This window comes from Carassius carassius, chromosome 21 (assembly GCF_963082965.1).
Source record: "Carassius carassius chromosome 21, fCarCar2.1, whole genome shotgun sequence".
NCBI lineage: Eukaryota > Metazoa > Chordata > Actinopteri > Cypriniformes > Cyprinidae > Carassius > Carassius carassius.
The window spans coordinates 5,423,154-5,444,480 of record NC_081775.1 but is presented as its reverse complement, the minus strand read 5'-3'; the positions used below and the strand labels follow the sequence as shown (position 1 = coordinate 5,444,480).

The window sequence follows — 21,327 nt, the reverse complement described above, 5'->3', positions numbered from 1 at the left end:
TATGCGCTCATGCGTCTTATTTCATGACGTTTGCCCGTTTCTCTCTTGCTTTCTGTCACTCTTGGGCAGCCAGTCTGCATTCATGGTGGAACTAATTTCTTCTTCTGTCTTTTTTACTCTGTAGGAAATAATACAAAAGTCATATCTCATTTGTTTCTCCTATAAAGCAATGAGATTAGTTACTTACTGCGTTATTCAGTTTCTTTTTAAAGAAAGCAATGTATTGTTACTTTTGCATTACTTTTGTGACCTGAGATGGGCTTGCTTATTTATTTTTAACAAAAATCCAAAACTTATATTTTTGGCAACTGTAAAGGCCACTTCACAGCAAAAGTGCTGGAGGAAGAACCTCTGCACCTCACTCCAGATTTCTCTCAACACAGGACAGGAGACATGTCAGTGAATAAATGGGAAAACCAAGTAACTTGTGAAAAAGTAACTTTAAAAGTAATGCATTACTTTCCTAGAAAAGTAATCTGATTACGTAACTCCCCCAACACTGACGACAACAATTGTCTCATTTAACCTTATTTTCTCCTGTATAAGGCATTTTCAGAGAAACAATTAAAACATAGTTGATGCTCAAACTGAGAAAATGTGTGCTTTTTATGCTCTACTGCACGTCAAACACTTATTACTCCCAAGGAATGTTGAAAATCTGAGACAAAGTTGATCCTTAAATGAAGAACTCCATTAAATCTAATGAGCTATGAATGAGAAATTCAAGTACTATTCCTTTTCTTTTCCTCCGTGACTGGAAAAAAGTTGGAAAAGTTTCACTATATAGAGAAGCATGATTTTCCTGCAGCTGGGTTAACATTGTTTCAGAGTGCGTGCGTCTGGTCTCTCTGACTGAGTTTGACTGTCAGTTCGTAGGGGGCTGCAGGTTTCGCCCTATCATGGGACCCTCAGACTGAGACATTTATCTGTGCGCTGCATTGACGGAGCCCCCCTTCCTCGCAGCAAACGCAAACAGCGCTCTGACATGTTTAGACTGAGAGACAAAGCGCAGGTCTGTGGCAGGACCGCTGCTGTCTCCCACGTGGCATGGACTTTCTCTCAGGCCAGGGCAAATTTGATTATGGGATATTTGAGCATGATGGAAAATGGGAAACAAGCAGTTCTTCTTGTTTTTGGTAAGTCTACACCTCACATAGCTTAACCACCCACCTTACGACCCCCTCTTCCTCCTCCTCCTCCTCTCGCTTGACATTCATCTGCCTCAATAGAAGTTCGTTTCAGAGCGCAGCAGTAAAAGCGACTTTGGAGGGGTGCGTGCAATGACATCATAAGCTGAAACATTTGGAAAAAGAGAGGTAGTGGAACGGCGCGGTGCTGATAGCTGCTTTGCAGAACAACCGTTTTCTCTGGAACTCGGTGGCAGTGAGACAAACCATGATGATTGCTCGTGACCTGTCTAGCTCGCTCTGTCTCGCTTCTCTGAAATTAGCCAATTCATCATCGACACGCTCGCAAGAAACGTCTGTCATTAATTGCAAAATGGGTGTGTTTGTCACTCGTGGATCTGTGTTTTCGAGCTCCGGCCAGGCAGGAGAATTACTGCCCAGTCCATAATGATGGATGGCAACCCAGAGAGCAGCACAGCAGCACTGATATTTGGCAGTCAGATTATGATGAGAGAACTCTCTGGGTAAAAATAGCTTATTATTTTATCTGGTATTTTGCGAGGTGTAATTAGATGTCATAGTTGTCTCCATTGCCCAAGGACATAAAAACTCAATCGCCAGTGGCCATTAGAAATTTGGTAAAGGAATTTCTCAAATGTGCAACACATTAAGGTATAAAGGTATAAAAAGTGTTTAAAGTTGGTTGAAACTCAGATGGGAAAAAGCAAGATGATAACAGGAACCTTCGCTCTTAAAAATAAAGGTGCTTCACAATGCCATGGGAGAAACTTTTTTGTCTAAATGGTTCCTTAAAGAACCTTTAACATTTCTGTTTCTCAAAAGATTATTTGCGGCGAAAGAAGGTTCATCAGATTATAAAAAGGTAAGAAAGAGATTGTTCTTTGAAGAACCTTTGACTGAATGGTTCTTTGTGGAACCAAAAATGGTTCTTCTGTTGGCATCTCTGTGAAGAACTTGTAAGCACCTTTATTTTTAAGAGTGTTCCTTCTTCAAGGGATATTGTTTCCCTAAAAAAAAAAAAAAAAAAAAAAAAAAAAAACCTTATAAGAACTGGGTATTTTTAAAGGGGCCACATCATGGGGGAAAAGTATTTTTCTTTTTTATATAAAACAGGATGATGTAGTCATATGAACAATCCACCTGCACAGTTAATGGAATTTAAACTCATGCAGAAATCACACCGCAAAAAAAAACAATCAGTGCATCTTCTAAAGATCATTAAAATGAGATACATTTACATTTACAAAAAAATGTAAAAAAAAATAAAAATTATAATGATAATTGGGGGATTTGTCATGACAAAAATGCTGATTAAGAAAAAAGATTTTTGCTGTGACTTTTCAGCAAATGTTTAGTATTCAAAATCCAAGTATTCAAATTGTTATATTTACAAATTTTGTTTGCAAAGAGCTTCTCCAGTATTAACAGATGTTGTTTACATATAGAGATGTTAAAAGTACAGTAGTAAAATCAGCCTGTTGAATTCAAAGCATCAAAATGATGATGAAAATGGTCATATGTAAAACTAAATGACGACTGTTTGCATTACAGATCAGAGTTGACGGAGGAGGAGGAGCCTCAGAGTCACGCTCACACCACCTCAAAACTGGTGGAGGAAGATGAGGAGATGGAGGGAGATGATGAAGACGAGGAAGGCTCGTTGACAGAAAAGTCACAGGACGAGACGGTCTCTCCCGCCACTATGGTGCAGGGCACCTACGACGAGGACGAGGAGCCGACTGCTCTCCCTATGTCTTATGAACACACGCGCAGGTCAGCCAAACACATCTGGAGAAGAGCTTAAACAGGGCAACTCTCACCTAAATCAACACTCAAACCCACAAAAGATACAGAATTCAAATCCTGCCTTTCTATTATTTGTGAAAGTCAAGTTTTTCAATACATTTTACTGCAACGTAAAATAAAAAAAAGAACGAAGAACCAATATAATCAAGCAATAAAACAATAAACAGAAACATTCATGTTGATCTCATGTTGACTTTAAGAAAGTTGTATGAGTAGTGTATTTATCATTAATTCAATTTGCAATCTGGCTTTTTAATAATATGTATATAAAATGTATGTACACTACTAATCAAAAATTTGAAATAATAAAAAAATATGTTGTTGCTGAAAAAGGTCTCTTATGCTTTCAAGGCTGCATTTATTAAATCAAAAATACAGTAAAACAATAATATTATGAATTATTACCATTTAAAAGAACGTTTCTACCGTCATGTATTTTAAAATTAATTTATTCATATTATTTTGAATTGATATAAAATTTAATGTATAATGAAAATGTATTCCGGTGATAGATTTTGTTCTACAAGGGTGCATGAAATTGATCGAAATTGACAGTAAAGGCATTTACAATGACACAGAAGATTTCTGTTTCAAATAAATTCAGTGAAACTTCAAAATACAATACAAAATGCATCATCAAAATACTAGAGTATCATGATTTACACAAAAGTATGCAGCAACACTGATAATAATAATAATAATAAATGTCTTGAGCAGCAAATCAGCATATTACAATGATTTCTAAAGGATAATGTAACTGTAAAATATATTAAAATGAGTGCTGTCAAAACATTAATTGCATCCAAAATAAAAGTTTTTGTTTACATCCTGTATGCATGTGTAGTTTATTTATTATGTGTATATAAATACACACACATAAAGTAAAACATAAAACATATATTTATTATATTTTACATTATGTAAATATGTACACATATTTACACATATGCACAGTTCACACTCAATTATTATGTAAACAAAGCTTTTATTTTAGATGCGATTAATTGCGATTAATCCTTTGACCACACTATTTAAAACTGTATTTATATATATATATATATATATATAGTTTTTGCTGTATTTCTGATTAAATTAATGCAGCATTTGTGAGCATGGGAGAAAAAAAGAAAAGTAATTATTCCAAACTCTTGGCTTACTTATAATCTTGTAAAGTTAAATTTTATAAAGTGAAATGGATTCAGTTTTGGTTGAGTGTTTATTTAAGATCAGAATTTGTAGAGAATGAGAACTGATCGTATATAACATCAGAAGTACACAATGGGCATTCAACACAACAGATCTGTTCCAAAACCCAGTGAGGGTTAAAATAAATAAATAAGCCTGTTCCCGAAGGCATAACTATACATAACGTTGATAAAGCAGGTAATCTCAGAATGCTGAGTGTCTGCTTACTGTATGTTGCATGTTCTAAATCAACACAAATGTTGTTTCACATAATGTTTGCTGCTGTGATCCCTCATTGTCTGTCAGTCATCTTAAACTAACACAACTAATCAGCATCTAGTCATCTGTCTGCTAAATCATTGAAACTCTGGCTTGCCAAAACAAAGAAAACAATCAATTTTGCACCCATACAATTCAATAGAATTTAAAAAATTGCATTTCTGTTCTCTCCTTTGCTGTCCTCATCCTAAATAGAATTTCTGCTGGAATGCCGCTGGAATGTTTCAATGATCGGTGTTTTTTTCCAAATGCAATGGAGGCTTATTCCGTTTTTCCCAGCATCTCGTTCAATTCTGCATGGAGAGAGAGATGGATAGAGTTCTTGTACTTGAATGTCCATTCGTTTTGTGCTTCCGTCCGGTAGTGTGATGACCACTTGTAATTTCCATGTTCTGCCACCATCTCATCCACTGCATGCTCCTCAAATGCATCCAGTTCCGATATTTAGATTGCGGATGTTGGGCTAATTGAGGGTCCCTCCCCTCTCCACACCCCTCCCTATCCCGGTACAGGTGTATTGAGGAGGAAGCAGGCCTATTAGATCTGGAACCTCTGGCTGGTTTCCCCAAAGGCCTGGAGTTCCAAAAGGCTGGCGAGGAGCCCTATGACATTAAAGACATTTTTAGCACCTCGGTAGAGTCGGAGGCACTGAAAGCAACACTTTTCAGGCAGGCTAAAACACAGGTATGTGACCGTACCTGCTCCAGAGAGCTGCCACCATGCCATGAGCCCATATCTGCCCCGTCACGCAAGCGGCAAGACAAAGAATGAGAGTCAAAGAGCATATTATGAATATGGACAAAAAAAGTTTTTTTTGAGCTTCCCAACCAGGGGTTTTGTGGTAGACTATATATGCATATGTACACTATAATAAATAATAATAGATTTAGGTTTTAGGTTAGCTAAATAGATACAAATTGTAGTCTGTTACTGATTCCAAATTACATGACAAAAAGTGTAGTTAGTATTGTAATAATTACACCTTTTAGACGATCAGACTACTTAAGACTACTTTTTGATTTCTTTTAGATTACTCATTTATCGCATTGATTTAAATAGGATAATTTTATACCATATTGATATAAAAATACAAAGAGAAAGAAAATATATCCCACTCATTGTGATTCGGCAAAATTACGTGCATTAAACTTTTCATTGCAGCAAGGTTTCTTAAACTGGGGTTTTTGAGTTAATGAAAAGCTAATAAGTAATTAAATCATAAAATTATTTCAGTTAAATTGATTGCATACCAATGTCAGAGTACTTTAAACATGCAAATGTGATACTTAATTATGAATATATTAATTTTGAAATATGAGGGATGTTTCAAGTAAATATGTTATGCATTATAGTATATGCATATGCTAATATTATACTCAAATTGACTATATATATATATTTATATATATATATATAGTGAGGTTAAGGTTTCTTTGAAATTGAGATTGTAGATTTAAAATATGAAATTTTTGATTATAATGAAACTACATGCAGATTTTGCTCTTCCTAATCATTGTCATTTTTCATTTTGTTTTAGAAATAATATTTTCAATGTTCAACATTGATAACAAAAAATATTAACTGAATGGCATTAACATAACTAACACTTATCTTTCTATTTCATTTTCTTGCATTTATAACTTTATCCTGTCCTCATGTTACATGTCTTATGTGTGTATCTTACGTACCAGTTAATGGTTGTCCTTTTATTATTGTGCATTGACAGGAAAAAGTCAGCTTTTGAATTCATGTATGAAATCATTTAAATAATTTCTAGTTTATTTTGCATTGTTTCCGAATCCAAATGCTGTTGTCTTGTTATTTTGAGCTCCTGAATGCTCAACAGAAAACATGCATGCGGCTGTGGAAAGAGTAAATAATGACTGATAAATTGTCTATTTATGAATACAGCACATGCTAACTTCTGAAGTGCACAAGCCCTTGATAACAGATGATGACTGTTTTGGCTTTGCGATTGAACTGTCCTCCTTTTCTCCATCCAGGCTTATGCAATGATGCTCTCTCTGTCTGAGAACACCAATCTGCATTCATCCTCCCAGAACTCCTTGGATGCCTGGCTCAACATGGGAGGAGGGCCGTCGGAGACGAGCTCCTTTCACCCCCTCAACAACATCTGAGAACACCAACAAGACAAAAGAGAGATGGAGGGAGAAAGGAGGAGAGGGCAAGAGACCAACACGAAGATGCGTCAAAAAGAGCTTGTGAAGACCAGCAATGCAACAGTAGACGAACCACCACTATGCTCGCAAGGAGGAGAACGTACTGTTGAGTGAAACACAGACGGGAGAGTTTTAAAACCGTGAAGGAAATCAGCAAATCCCAGCCATACAGCATCTTTGCTGTCTGCAACTAGCCACTATAGTGAAGTTCCCTCCACATCCGCTGATTCAAGAGGCAGCCATGAATTGAAATGTCTCTCAAATCACCTCTCCACCTCATTTTCAATGATATGCATTTCTTAGAGACTGCTCTCGAGGGTCTTCTCTGAGGAGTCCAAGAGTGGACAGGGTGGTTGAGGGTTTCTTCAACTGGAGATTTGAAATGTTTCTACACAGCATTCCATTCTCACATTGATTTTCTACAGCACTGTACCAAGGTTTCCTTTTCTATTAACTCAGTCGAAGTCTTACAGTAGATCACTACAGTAGACATCAACATTTATTTCCAATGGCAATAGAAGCACTTAAGTCTAGCCCACAACTAGCATGCTAACTTTCCCCTGAAGGCTCAATGCCGTTTCTAAGCCACTGTCTCAAAAAGCAAATGCTGGAAGTCACTGGGAAACCTCTGAGATTTGTGTTGGGCTGTGCGATCTTGTCTCGTCCCCAGCCGGATCTTCATACGATAAATCACGCATCGGCATCACGGTCATTGTAATTATTGTTGTTATGGTAAATATCTTAGCTCTTTAGTCCCAACGGAAAGTTTTTTTTTTTTTTTTAAAAGTTAAATTATTCTCCAGTGGGGCAATTGGAAAACTTTTCTCTTTTTCTTGCATTGAGTAATATTTTTTTTTTTCTATGGGAATTGTTTTTCAGTAAACAGTATTGTTTCTTTTTAAGCACATCTGTGCTTAAATGTTAATATAATTCTTAGTGAAGGACCAAATTTGTACAATATTGTTGTATGATGTACAAACTAAGTTAACCATTGGTAGCAGAGAGCGTTGTGTGCCAAATAATCCCCCTTTTTTTTTGACAATCATTTTCCAGAGTGGTCGCCTCCGCTGTAGGTTTTTTTTTTTTTTTCTGCTGTTGCTACTTACATTGATGAGTGTTTATTTTGTATTTATTTAGTTTTTTTGTTGTTGTTTTTTTGGTTTTTTGATTAATGAAAAATGAAGAAAAAATTACCCACTTGTTTGAAGGAATGAAATTACTGAAATATCATGGAAATTCTGAATTGTTCAAGCTCTTCGTAAAGAAGCAAGTTGCCAAAATCTGAGTTATTAAACAATGCGTTTATATTATGAGCACATAATCATCAAGTCTGCTTTATGATGCATCAGTTCAACCATTTAAAAAAGTAGGCACTGTGTGATTTAAGGAAAAAACAAATTTTTGACTACAATATCAGGTAACTCAATAGAGGGGGCATTATATGTTGACATTGTTACACATTTTAAGCATCTTCATAAAGGAAATGGGTCGACAGTGTATCTCTGGGTTAAAATCGCATGTTTTCAATGTTCCATATGTTTGGGAAGAGCCATATACATTATCCAGTCCTAAATATCATGTCTAATTCTGCGTTATTCAAGTACTTAATATTTGCATCCCAGAAGAGACACCATAAGCAATTCATTCATTCATTCATTCACAAGAGCATAGAGAGGTGCCCAAATCCATGAGTCCTCATCCAATTCCTGAACTGTGAAGCCAGCGAATGAATCATAAACAGCTGAATGCATATCATGAATGTGTAGAGTAGATTTAATACGTAGGTTAGGAGTCAGACTTACCTTCTCTGGATTGAATGTTTTTTTGGTCAGGAACTCATACTCTCCTCACTTCTTTCTGGATGTTTAATAACTCTCTGAAATCAGCACTTAAATCGAACACATACCCCTGTCTGGCTAGTTCATACTTTCTTTTACACCTTAATACTGATTTTAATGAAATTTTCTAAGCAAGGCTGGTTTTAACAAGCACTTTAACTCTTTGGTCAAACAGGCATTTTTATCAGATGCTTTCAAATAAAAACAGAAAAATACATTCAAGCGTTGTTAGAAGAACTTGGTTGGTTTTGAACATAAGAAATATTGTGTTTCCACTGCAAACACAAACCAGGCACCATGGACTTGACTGGCCTTTCACAGAGAATCCATCTGCTTGATAACGCTGTGTAAAAACTTTAGGCAGTGTTGTATTTCATTATACTATCACTGTGTAATCTTACCTATTTAATTCTGTATCTCCTCACTATATAACTTACTCAAACCCTTGAGTAAAAGGCCTGTTTGATGCATAGGATTGCTGGGGATATAATGGGATTACGAGTATGGAGAAGTCATGTCACATACTACTGTACTTCGCAAACGCTGTAGGTGAAGAAATTGACCCACACTGTTCAAATCATGGAAAATGGTCAAAAACATGAACAATGCAGATATCCTTGGCCCACTGTTACATTGCAAACAAACGTACCATTTCAAAAACCATAGATAATTTGTGGTTTCTATATAAAAAAGAAAAGTGTATAGTATTTCAAAAAAAGAAAAAAGACATTGATATGTCTGAAAATTCATTTTAAACATGGGTTTGAAAATAGATGGTGCTTGTTTCATTTGGATATGAGTTGTATATTGCTTCTGTTATGTTTATTAAAAATATTGTGCATGAATTGTGCTTTAGAGGTCATAATGGTGTCCATTTGTGAAATGTGTATCTTAAATTAAAAAGAAAAAAAAAATGAACTTGTAGATGCACTTATTGTACATGTGGTTAGGTTAGTAGGTTTGACTTTAAGTCCTGTCACTGCCTTAAATACTATGGGCAGATGGTTATTGAACTGAACAATATGCTTGTGGGAGAGAAATAATGACAAAATTTAAGGATTGTAGAATAATACTGAAAATTCTGAAGTTCTTTTTGATGCTTGTGATTACTGAGGATGTACTTTAGAGCAATTTCATGGAAAACACATGATTCTGATGTTAATTCTGTAGAATAGATATGTAAACCAAATGTAATCTTTCCAATGCTATGAAGAATTTATACATGAAATTGATATGCAATAAAAAAAAAACCTGTGTGCTTTTTATATGAATGCTGTTTTTATTCATTATAATAATGTACTGTAGATGTATGTTTTAATGAGGGTACCAGATGTTTGTGAAAATGTTCCAAATTTGCAGAGGTGATATCTAGGCAAACAATATAAATTTTTAAGTATTTTTTTTTCTTGAAACTTCTTGCTTAATATCTTCATTTTAACAAATTAATATTGATTCTTAAAACCCAAGGTTGTAAAATGATGTGTTGGTGTGCAATTAAATAAAATAAAGTTAAATAAAAGTTAATTCATACATAATATTGTATCACAATATTGTATGATTTGATTATTCATACCTCAAGGCTCAGTTCTAGGACCGTTACTTTTCAATTTTTTTTTTTTACGCATTAAATCAGTCACCAGAAAAGTAAAGGTTTACTGAACTATGTATTATCTTAATTAAATAAAATTAAATAATTAAAAAAAAATAATAAAATAATAATTGGTATCTTGTCAGTGTCTGCGCTTGCCCATTTGTTGTTGAGAAAATAAGGAAAGTGTGTCCATCTGAATTAATTTAGTAATTTGGTATAAAAAACTGGGACGGTTTGCAGCCGAGTGTGAAGCGGCTGGGATGAGAATCAGCACCTCCAAATCCGAGGCCATGGTCCTCAGTCGGAAAAGGGTGGCTTGCCCACTTCAGGTTGGTGGAGAGTTCCTGCCTCAAGTGGAGGAGTTTAAGTATCTTGGGGTCTTGTTCACGAGTGAGGGAAGGATGGAACGGGAGATTGACAGACGGATCGGTGCAGCTTCTGCAGTAATGCGGTCGATGTACCGGTCTGTCGTGGTGAAGAAAGAGCTGAGCCGCAAGGCGAAGCTCTCGATTTACCGGTCAATCTACGTTCCTACTCTCACCTATGGTCATGAGCTTTGGGTCATGACCGAAAGGACAAGATCCCGGATACAGGCGGCCGAAATGTGCTTTCTCCGCAGGGTGGCTGGGCGATCCCTTAGAGATAGGGTGAGAAGCTCAGTCACCCGGGAGGAGCTCAGAGTAGAGCCGCTGCTCCTCCACATCGAGAGGGGTCAGCTGAGGTGGCTCGGGCATCTGTTCCGGATGCCTCCTGGACGCCTTCCCGGGAAGGTGTTCCGGGCACATCCCACTGGGAGGAGACCCCGGGGGAGACCTAGGACACGCTGGAGAGACTATGTCTCCCGGCTGGCCTGGGAACGCCTCGGTGTCCCCCCAGAAGAGCTGGAGGAAGTGTGTAGGGAGAGGGAAGTCTGGGGTTCTCTGCTTAGACTGCTGCCCCCGCGACCCGGCCCCGGATAAGCGGTAGAAGATGGATGGATGGATGGATGGTATAAAAAATTGTATAACCATTTCTTACTATGTGTAAGTTGCTGTTTTTTAGCATGTGTGTTTGGCAGTGTTATTTTTAGGATTACTGATAAACTATACTGCCGTTTGATTTGTATTATTTGTATATGTTATTTATTAGAATTTTAGTTAAATTATGTTAGAATTTTTTATGTCTGTATAGATTTTTATTAGGTTTTAAATTTATTTCATTTGAGTTATTTTAATACTTCAACAAACTAAATGGAAATTAAATAATATTATGTTAGAATCATTATTATACTGTACTCATACCTTTTGTTCTTTAATTTTGTTGTATGCATTTGCCATTTTTATCTAATTTCTTTATTTTAAAAATATGTATAGGTAGTATTTATAAAGTTTTAGCTTTTAGTTTTGGATCTGTTTTTAGTTATTTAAATACTGCAATTGATTGCCTCTGTTGTCCTCATTTGTAAGTCGCTTTGGATAAAAATGAGTGATGAAATAAAATAAAACAAAATAAACCTGCTCCCCTAAAGAATAGTGAGCTTTTAATTTACTGCTGAATTGTAACATTTACATATAAGTTTAGCCCTTAATAATAATGCTCTTAATAATATCGATCAAATAAATAAATGAAACCAACAAATAAATGAAAATGGGGCAAGAAGCTCCTTGAGGTTAACTTATGCCAGATATCATCTGATTTTTGCAGAATACTGTATATAAAGTATGTCTGACATCATTTTAATTATCTTGTAACGGGTGTTATTAATGTAAAATACTAAATCAAATATTCTTTGTAAATTTTATTAATTTGACAGTGATTTAGAATAACTGGATAATGACATCAATCAAGTAACAGAAACCCAAAGAAATTAATTTGGAATGTTTTATATATTTTATGAGATTCATTCATTAAATAATACAAAAGGCATAAGTTATAAATATGAAATTCAGAAATTAAATTGTGGCCTTCAATAAAGGCCTTGTGTCTTAAAATTATCTTTTTCCATCTTTCCATATATATATCTCGGGGGATGTATGTTGCCGTTAGTTACACTTATAAGTCAATCACCTGTGAACTTAAAAGTGTCAGTGTGAAATTAGATTAATCCGCAACGCCGAAGCACAACTCAAACAATGTTCCTCCGCAGTTGACTTGTAGTTTATTTATCAACCGCTAGAGGGCCAGACGTTACAAAGTGAAACAGTGCAACTAGTGTGTAACTGTAAAATATTAGCTACTAACAGCTGTAGTCTCATGTAACATGTTAAAATACACAAACCTAAGGGATTATTAGCAACACCATACTAATACTGTGTTTGACCCCTTTTTGTCTTCAGAACTGCCTTAATTCTATGTGGCATTGATTCAACAAGGTGCTGAAAGGATTCTTTAGAAATGTTGGCCCATATTGATGGGATAGCATCTTGCAGTTGATGGAGATTTGTGGGATGCAGATCCAGGGCATGAAGATCCCAATCCACCACATCCCAAAGATGCTTTATTGGGTTGAGATCTGTTGACTGTGGGGGCCATTTTAGTACAGTGAACTCATTGTCATGTTCAAGAAACCAATTTGAAATGATTCGAGCTTTGTGACATGGTGCATTATCCTGCTGGAAGTAGCCATCAGAGGATGGGTACATGGTGGTCATAAAGGGATGGACATGGTCAGAAACAATGCTCAGGTAGGCCGTGGCATTTAAACGATGCCCAATTGGCACTAAGGGGCCTAAAGTGTGCCAAGAAAACATCCCCCACACCATTAAACCACCACCAGCAGCCTGCACAGTGGTAACAAGGCATGATGGATCCATGTTCTCATTCGGTTTACGCCAAATTCTGACTCTACCATCTGAATGTCTCAACAGAAATCGAGACTCATCAGACCAGGCAACATTTTTCCAGTCTTCAACTGTCCAATTTTGGTGAGCTTGTGCAAATTGTAACCTCTTTTTCCTATTTGTAGTGGAGATGAGTGGTACCCGGTGGGGTTCTCTGTTGTTGTAGCCTATGCCACGCTAAAAATTGCTTTAATCACCTTTCTTTCCCATTCTGACATTCAGTTTGGAGTTCAGGAGATTGTCTTGACCAGGACCACACCCCTAAATGCATTGAAGCAACTGCCATGTGATTGGTTGATTAGATAATTGCATTAATGAGAAATTGAACAGGTGTTCCTAATAATCCTTTAGGTGAGTGTGTATATATCATAAAATTTTGTGATTTTAAAAACCCTTACTTGTACATAAAATAATCTTAAAAAAATAAAAGTCTACTTATACTTTCATGACTAGGTTTTAGATAGTGGTGGGCCGTTATCTGCTTTAACGTGCTGCGTTAACGTGAGACTCTTATAGGGCGATTAAAAAAATATCGCCGTTAATCTATTCTCAAATTTGGGTTGGGAGCTGGGTCTATACTAGACGAGCTATGATGACTTTCACCTTGATATTTTAGCGCGGATGTATGCCTAACCGAATTGCACTGTAGGGGGGCGAGAACGAGTCTTTAAACCTGTGTGTATGACTACTGTGAAATTACCACATCAAACGTGACGTGCTAACATGGATGCAGCTGAAGCCGCCCGGTTTGCTTCAGGGAATTTTTTTTTTTTAAAGAAGCTTCCCAATGGAAACCTCGACAAGACGCACGCTTGCTTCACACATACTTGATCTGCAGTGCGTATGCAGTCCGTGTGTGTTTCGTATGTGGTGCTGAAGCAGCACGGACTCATACTCATTGTGCTTTCACACAGGACGTGTTTGCAGTCCGCTACTCGGTACGTTAACGATCGCTGCACTGCTGCAGACGCACCGCTCCTGGAACTCACTGACGGACCACAACCGCGTGAACGCTGGAATCCGTTAACATGGGTGCATAAAAAAATACGCAACGCATACGCACTGCAGACGGATTATGTGTGAAACAGGCATAAGGTTGTTTGCAGCTTGTGCACCGTGGAATTAGTTTACAGCAAGCACTTTGTGATGAATTTTGGAAACAGGAGATGAGCCCCTGGTCTAATGCACCACCTGTCTTGAGAAACCCGTTCTCAAAGACTTAACGTTACTTTTAGTCATTATTTTATCTGGGTAGCATACATATTCTGAATGCCTTAGGCAGAATTCAAATGAGCCATTTTAATCTAGATTAATCTAGATGAATTCCAAGATTACAGTGATATTAATCTAGATTAAAAAAATGTATCTATGCCCACCACTAGTTTTAACACAAGAAAACGTAATTTTTAATAACATCAGATTAAAAGATTTAGTTTAAAGTGCGTTAAATTATTGTTTTAATGATATTTTGCCATTCTTTAAAGGGATAGTTCACCCAAATTGTCATCATTTATTTACATTTACATTTACATTTACATTTAATCATTTAGCAGACGCTTTTATCCAAAGCGATTTACAAATGAGAACAATAGAAGCAGTCAGGTCAACAAGAGAACAACTACAGTATACAAGTGCCATGACAAGTCTCAATTAGTCTAGTATAGAACACATAGCCAGGTTTTTTTTTTTTTTCTAAATGAAAAGACAAGAAAAGGAAAAGTGCTAGTGTTAGTTGGTTAAGTGCAGGCGAAAAAGATGAGTCTTTAGATGTTTCTTGAAAATGAGTTAAGACTCAGCTGTACGAATTGAGATTGGGAGGTCATTTCACCAGCTGGCCACAGTCCAGGAAAAGGTCCGTGAGAGTGATTTTGAAGTTCTTTGGGATGGCACAACAAGGCGTCGTTCACTTGCAGAGCGCGAACTTCTGGAGGGCACATAAGATTTAACCAGTAAGTTTAGGTAAGTTGGTGCTGTGCCAGTGGTCATCTTGTAGGAAAGCATCAGTACCTTGAATTTGATGCGAGTGGCTACTGGTAGCCAGTGTAACCTGAAGAGGAGAGGAGTAACGTGAGCTTTTTTCGGCTCATTGAAGACAACCCTTGCTGCTGCATTCTGGATCAACTGCAGAGGCTTGACAGTACATGCAGGAAGGCCCGCCAGGAGAGCATTACAATAGTCCAGTCTGGAGAGAACAAGAGCTTGGACAAGAAGTTGGGTTGCTTGCTCTGACAGGAAGGGTCTAATCTTCCTAATGTTGTATAAGGCAAACCTGCAGGACCGGGTCGTTGTACCAATGTGGTCTGTGAAGCTTAACTGATGATCCATCACAACTCCTAGGTTTCTGGCTGTCCTAGAAGGAGTAATGGTTGATGAGCCCAGCTGTATAGAGAAGTTGTGATGAAGCAATGGGTTAGCTGGAATAACCAGGAGTTCTGTCTTCGTAAGGTTTAGCTGAAGGTGATGGTCATTCATCCAGCTAGAAATGTCACTCAGACAGGCTGAAATGCGAGCAGCTACCGTCGGGTCATCTGGCTGGAATGAGAAGTAGAGTTGGGTGTCACCAGCGTAGCAGTGATAAGAAAAGCCATGCTTCTGAATGACAGATCCTAATGATGTCATGTAGATGGAGAAGAGTAGTGGTCCAAGTACTGAGCCTTGAGGAACCCCAGCAGCAAGGTGGTGTGACTTTGAAACATCACCCCTCCAAGACACACTGAAGGATCTGTCAGCGAGGTAGGACTTAACCCACAGGAGTGCAGTTCCAGAGATGCCCATCTTTCTGAGGGTGGACAGGAGAATCTGGTGATTAACAGTGTCAAAAGCAGCAGACAGGTCCAGTAAGATGAGTACCGAGGATTTTGAAGCTGCTCTTGCTAGTCGCAGGGCTTCAGTAACCGAGAGCAGAGCAGTCTCAGTTGAGTGGCCACTTTTGAAGCCAGATTGGTTGCTGTCCAGGAGGTTGTTCTGTACAAGGAACATAGAAAGCTGGTTGAACACAGCTCGCTCAAGTGTCTTTGCAATGAATGGAAAAAGGGATACTGGTCTGTAGTTTTCAAGATGCGCTGGATTTAGAGATGGTTTCTTGAGCAGTGGGCTTACCCAGGCCTGCTTGAATGCTGAGGGAAATGTTCCAGAGTGAAGAGAGGAGTTGATAATTTGAGTAAGCGAAGGTATGACTGAAGAAGAGATCGCTTGAAGGAGGTGAGTGGGGATCAGATCAAGTGGACAAGTAGTAGAATGATTGGACAGGAGAAGTTTGGAGACGTCCATCTCTGAGAGTGAGGAGAAGGAGGAGAAAGAGTGTGCGTCGGTCATTGTGAAGTTGTCCTCAGTCTGCGGTGTGGAGAATTGGTCACTGATGGATCTTGTCTTATTTGTGAAGAAAGATGCAAAGTCGTCCGCTGTAAGAGTCGAAAGAGGAGGTGGTGGCGGCGGATTATGAAGAGAAGAGAAAGTCTTGAAGAGTGTCCGAGCGTCACAACAGTTGTTAATTTTGTTGTGGTAGTAGGATGTTTTAGCCATGAAGACATTTGCAGAGAAGGAAGAGAGGAGAGACTGATACACACTGAGGTCAGTAGAGTTTCTTGATTTCTGCCATTTCCTCTCTGCAGCCCTGAGTTTAGAGCGATGTTCACGGAGAACCTCGGACAGCCAGGGGGCTGATGGGGCGGTGCACGCTGGTCTAGACAACAGTGGGCAAAAGTTGTCCAAGCAAGATGTTAAAGTGGAGCAAAGAGTGTCCGTAGCGCTGTTCGTGTCCAGAGCAGAAAACTGAGAGAGTGCAGGAAGTGAGGATGAAACCACAGAAGATAGGCGAGATGGAGAGAGTGAGCGTAGGTTCCGTCGAAAGGTGACCTGCATTGGAGTGTGAGGAACTTTAGGAGTAAGTGCTAGGTTAGCAGTAATGAAGAAGTGGTCTGAGCTGTGCAGTGGAGCAACTGAAGAGTTGTCCATAGAGCAACAGTGCGTGTAGATGAGGTCCAGTTGGTTTTGTTTTCAATTCAGCAGCCTGGGGCTTATCTAGGTGGATGTTGAAGTCACCAAGCAGTACCAGAGGAGTACCATCTTCAGGAAAGTTTGATAGCAGCACATCCAACTCCTCCAAGAAGTTTCCCAATTGACCTGGGGGACGATAAATGACCACAAAGTGGATTTTAACAGGGTGGGTTACAGTAATGGCATGTGATTCAAATGAACCAGTACCTGTAGGTGATGGCTGAAGATCAAATTTCCATTCTTTTGATATAAATTTACCTTGAATTTACCTTCAAGATGTTTCAAACCTGTGGCCTTTGAGTTTCTTTTGTCTGAAGTCAACAGAAGAATTTGAATATGAGATGCCTAAGTGATGTAAATGAGTAAAGAATGACAGAATTTTTATTTTGTGGTGAACTATTCCTTCAAAGTACACCTATTTTAATATACTGGTGTGACAACTAACATATCCTATGACATACAAGCGTCAATAGAAAGATTAAAGGGCTAATCGTCTGAGATTGTAATATTCACTTTGATAATACAAATGATGCATTAGGACTTGCCTTTACTGACCTAATAAACTCTTTTGGAGTCAAACAAAATGTCACCTGGGCCACTCATCGTTTTAATCATAGATTTAATTATATCCAATGGATTCAATCTTACTGATATAGATAATGTACCTCAAAGCGATGATGTTACAGATCATTTCCTTGTATCTTGCATGCTGCGTATCACTGATATTAACTATATGGCTCAGTGTTACCATCTGGGCAGAACTATTGTTCCAGCCACCAAAGTCAGATTCGGAAATAACCTGCCTGATCTATCTCAACTGCTATTTGTACCCATAAATATACATGGACTAGACGAAATGACTGGCAACATGGACACTACTTTCTGTAATACAGTAGAAGCTGTTGTCCCCATCAAATTGAAAAAGGTTAGAGAAAAATGTACTGTGCCACGGAATAACAGTAATACTCACTCTCTCAAGAAAGAAACTCATAGTCTTGAATGCAAATGGAGAAAAACTAACTTGGAAGTTTTTAGAATTGCGTGGAAAAACAGTATGTCCAGCTATAGACAGACCCGAAAAACTGCCACGGCCGAGCATATCCACAAACTCATTGAAAATAACCAAAACAATCCAAGGTTTTTATTTAGCACACATAGCCATAGCCAGCTATGAGGTCTCAGAGGTCCAGACCTCGGAAAATTTTTAATGTTCGAAAATAAAATTTGTTCTCTAAATTAACAAATTTGCGGCTAAACTCCTCATATGAATGTCTGCATGTATAATTCAGAATATTAAGCGTCCGTGATATGAAATAATTGCTCAGAGATGCTTCTAAAGGGAATGAGTCTTCAGAGAGTTCTGAGCAAGAGCGCGAGATGCAGTTGTGTTGCCAGATCCAGATATTATAAGCGTTTTTGACTTGTTTTTCCACTTAATTTAACACTTTAGAAAGTTAATAAAATAGGAAGTTGCGGTTTAGGGTCAGCGCTAACATTATCTTATCTCATTTCCAAAATATTTGAAATCATTTTGGTTAATTTTTATACGAGCGTGAGGGATGCTCAAGGGTTTGTTTAGGTAAAAGTAGAAATGGTAGTGGGAGTTTCCGGTAAGAGAAACAGGAGTTTTATTTGAATTATCCGTGCATGCTTGAATTGTTACAGGTACATGCCCATAAGAGGTGCATATGGGCGTGTGGGTGTGTGTGTGGTCTACAATGAACAGAGAAAACAGAATACAATATAAAATTTGTAATATGAACAATAATATATCTAGCATAAACAAATGAACATTATACACAGCAGCAGTGACAGTAAATAACAGTTTTAAATATTAGGGAATAAAGTTATTCAAGTTGCATTTAAATAGCTGCATTGCTTGGCAAAGTGTTTATCATTTAAATATGTACCATAAACAGGTCTACAATTTTAGCTTATGTATCTAAATTATACAGTAGAACATGCACAGTTAATCAGTATTGAACGATTGTCAGTGTTGGGAAGGTTACTTTGGAAATGTAATAGGTTACAGATTACAAGTTACCCTGTTTAAAACGTAATAGTAGTGTAACTTTTTCAATTACTTTATTAAAGTAATGTAACTAATTACTTTTGAGTACTTTTTGATTACTTTTCTAAATTTGTGAAAATTAAAGAATAATAAATAAAAGCATATACATCAACTTAAATACAGTTATCTAATAAGCATGTGACGTATTCTGTGTACTAAACTCCTGAAACATTGGTGTTTTTTTGAAACTGCTGTCTCTGTATATGATGATAGTTTTCTCAAAATAAGTAAAATGCACATGAAGTGACACAGAGCAGTTCTAGAAATTATGTTTATGTGCTCATGTACTCCTATATTGAGACAGCAGAGATTGAAAACACTAGTAGGCCTATGTGTAGAAAATGAAACCATGTCTTTGCCATTAATTTACAGGAGGGGCGGACTGGGAAAAAACCTATAATCAAGACTGGAAAATTCAAACTCATACAAACAAATTCATGGACAAAACTATTTTTTATCTATTTAAAATCTTTAATTTGGGGACATGCAAAATAATTAAAAGTTCTCTCCTAAACTGCACCTTCACTTCCATTTTTCTCTTCAGTCTCTTTATTTTGCCCTGTTATCCATCTCTCTCGTGACTTTATTACTCAAGATTGAACAAAACTATACTTTACAATACAATACTCTACAATACTACAATAGCTTTATAGAAAAATCCTAATACTGTACACGAGTCATGTTTTTCCCTTACAAAAATTAACCATGCTTTTATTAGCCTATATAAAAGTCAAATAACCTTGTTTAATTTTTTTTTTTTTTTTGCAAATGGATTTGTATTTATTTTTAAATAAATACATTTGTAAAATAATTTTACATTTTTGGTTATCACTGTTAAACAATAGTAACCATTTTCTCTGGATTTATAGTTAAAGATTAAAATGTTAATTTCCGTAAGGGTTGTGTTGTTGTCTGTCGTAGCTCCCCCTAAACCTATGAAAAAAATCGGAATTTTTTTCAGCTAAATTACTACTGTAACATTACAACAGATAATAATCATGTCCTTTATATAGTATTTTGAGTGATGACTGATAAGCAACGTGCTGCTGCTTGATTAAATAAATAAAAAACAAAGACAAAAAAGCATCTTTACAGATGAAACTGACCTGAAACCCTGAACAGGAGTTCTGCTTCTCTGCTCCAGCTGTGCGCTTCCACAGTCCACACACACACACACACACACACACACACACACACACACACACTCTCTCACTCTCTCTCTCTCTCTCTCTGATTACTCGGAGTCTGATCCAAACCGTTTGGCTGAGGCGCGGAGAGCGCGCGAGTCATGACTAACAATTCATGATTTATTAGAGATTTAATTATCAAATGGCGGATTCGCAAATGATCGCTTTAGTACACTCGACAGGCAATTATACAATAATGATATTAAATAGTGGGGCAAAATCGGCTGCGAGGTCACCGGGAATTGTCCCGGTTCTCCCGGTGTCCAGTCCGCGCCTGATTTCCACAGACACACAGTATGTGCAAGTCATATATTGCATTTTTGGGGCTTAATATTCACAGACACTAGCCTATGTCATGTTTTGATTCAAGTGTACTGACCTACTTTTGATTTAGTCATCCAAAATGTGGCATATTCCGTCGCTTATAGGCATTCCGTTTTTATGACTGGATTCTACGAACCAGACTGTGTTTCCGCATCCTGGAAATTATTAGGGCGGTATGTCTCAGAATAGTCAGTGCAATTTGGGAAATAAATCAGTTAAAACTGTATGTGGATCTGTGTAAACATTCAAATGTAATCCCCTTTGTAATCGTTAAAAAATTCATAAGTAACTGTAATTTAATTACTCATTTTTTCGTAGTAACTGTAACTAATTACAGTTACAATAATTTTGTAATTAAATTACGTAACGCCGTTACATGTAACTAGTTACTCCCCAACACTGACGATTGTAAACATTTCACTTAGCATATTTAGTCAGCCTGCAACTAACACAAATTATACAACCAGTTCAAGTCATTATTTAACTAGTAAAATTGACAGGTAACAATAACATAAATGTATTTTAGTTGGACTAGAATATAAAATGTATAACTTACTTTTTAATCAATCACTCACAGAAGAAACAAACATGCAGTAGTCCCTCTTCTTGCACAATGAACAAGTGAATCACATACATATAGTCTGCCTTCTGATAGTTGTCCGGGCATGTCTTGACTTATAAAGCCTTTCCCAAGCATTAAAAGGTTATGGATGGCGTTGTTGGGCTTTCATACATTGCTGCTCCCAAATGTCACTCGGAACATTTGAATATGGTAGTAAGCCCTACTTAAGTGATGGGATTGGAGCTGTCATCATCCTCAAGTTTGTGAAGTGGGATTAGGCGAGCCACCGGTCTGACATAAATTCGGTCCTGAACCTGAACTGCAACTGTCCTTATTCGCCC

The 21,327-nt window shown here is 37.4% G+C and overlaps 1 protein-coding gene across 8 annotated transcripts in view; it reads left to right on the top strand.

Moving 5' to 3' along the window:
- Positions 1–9,701, top strand: part of prdm16 (PR domain containing 16) — a 216,118-nt gene extending 206,417 nt beyond the window's left edge. For 7 of the 8 annotated variants that reach the window (XM_059503078.1, XM_059503077.1, XM_059503076.1 and 4 more), the window contains 3 exons: positions 2,700–2,921; positions 4,931–5,102; positions 6,422–9,701. In XM_059503078.1, the coding sequence (XP_059359061.1) occupies positions 2,700–2,921; positions 4,931–5,102; positions 6,422–6,556 (529 nt within the window). In that variant the 3' untranslated portion in view covers positions 6,557–9,701. The remainder of the gene's footprint in view (positions 1–2,699; positions 2,922–4,930; positions 5,103–6,421) is intronic. The other variant, XM_059503080.1, reaches the window with a different exon arrangement.
- Positions 9,702–21,327: the final 11,626 nt, after the last annotated feature.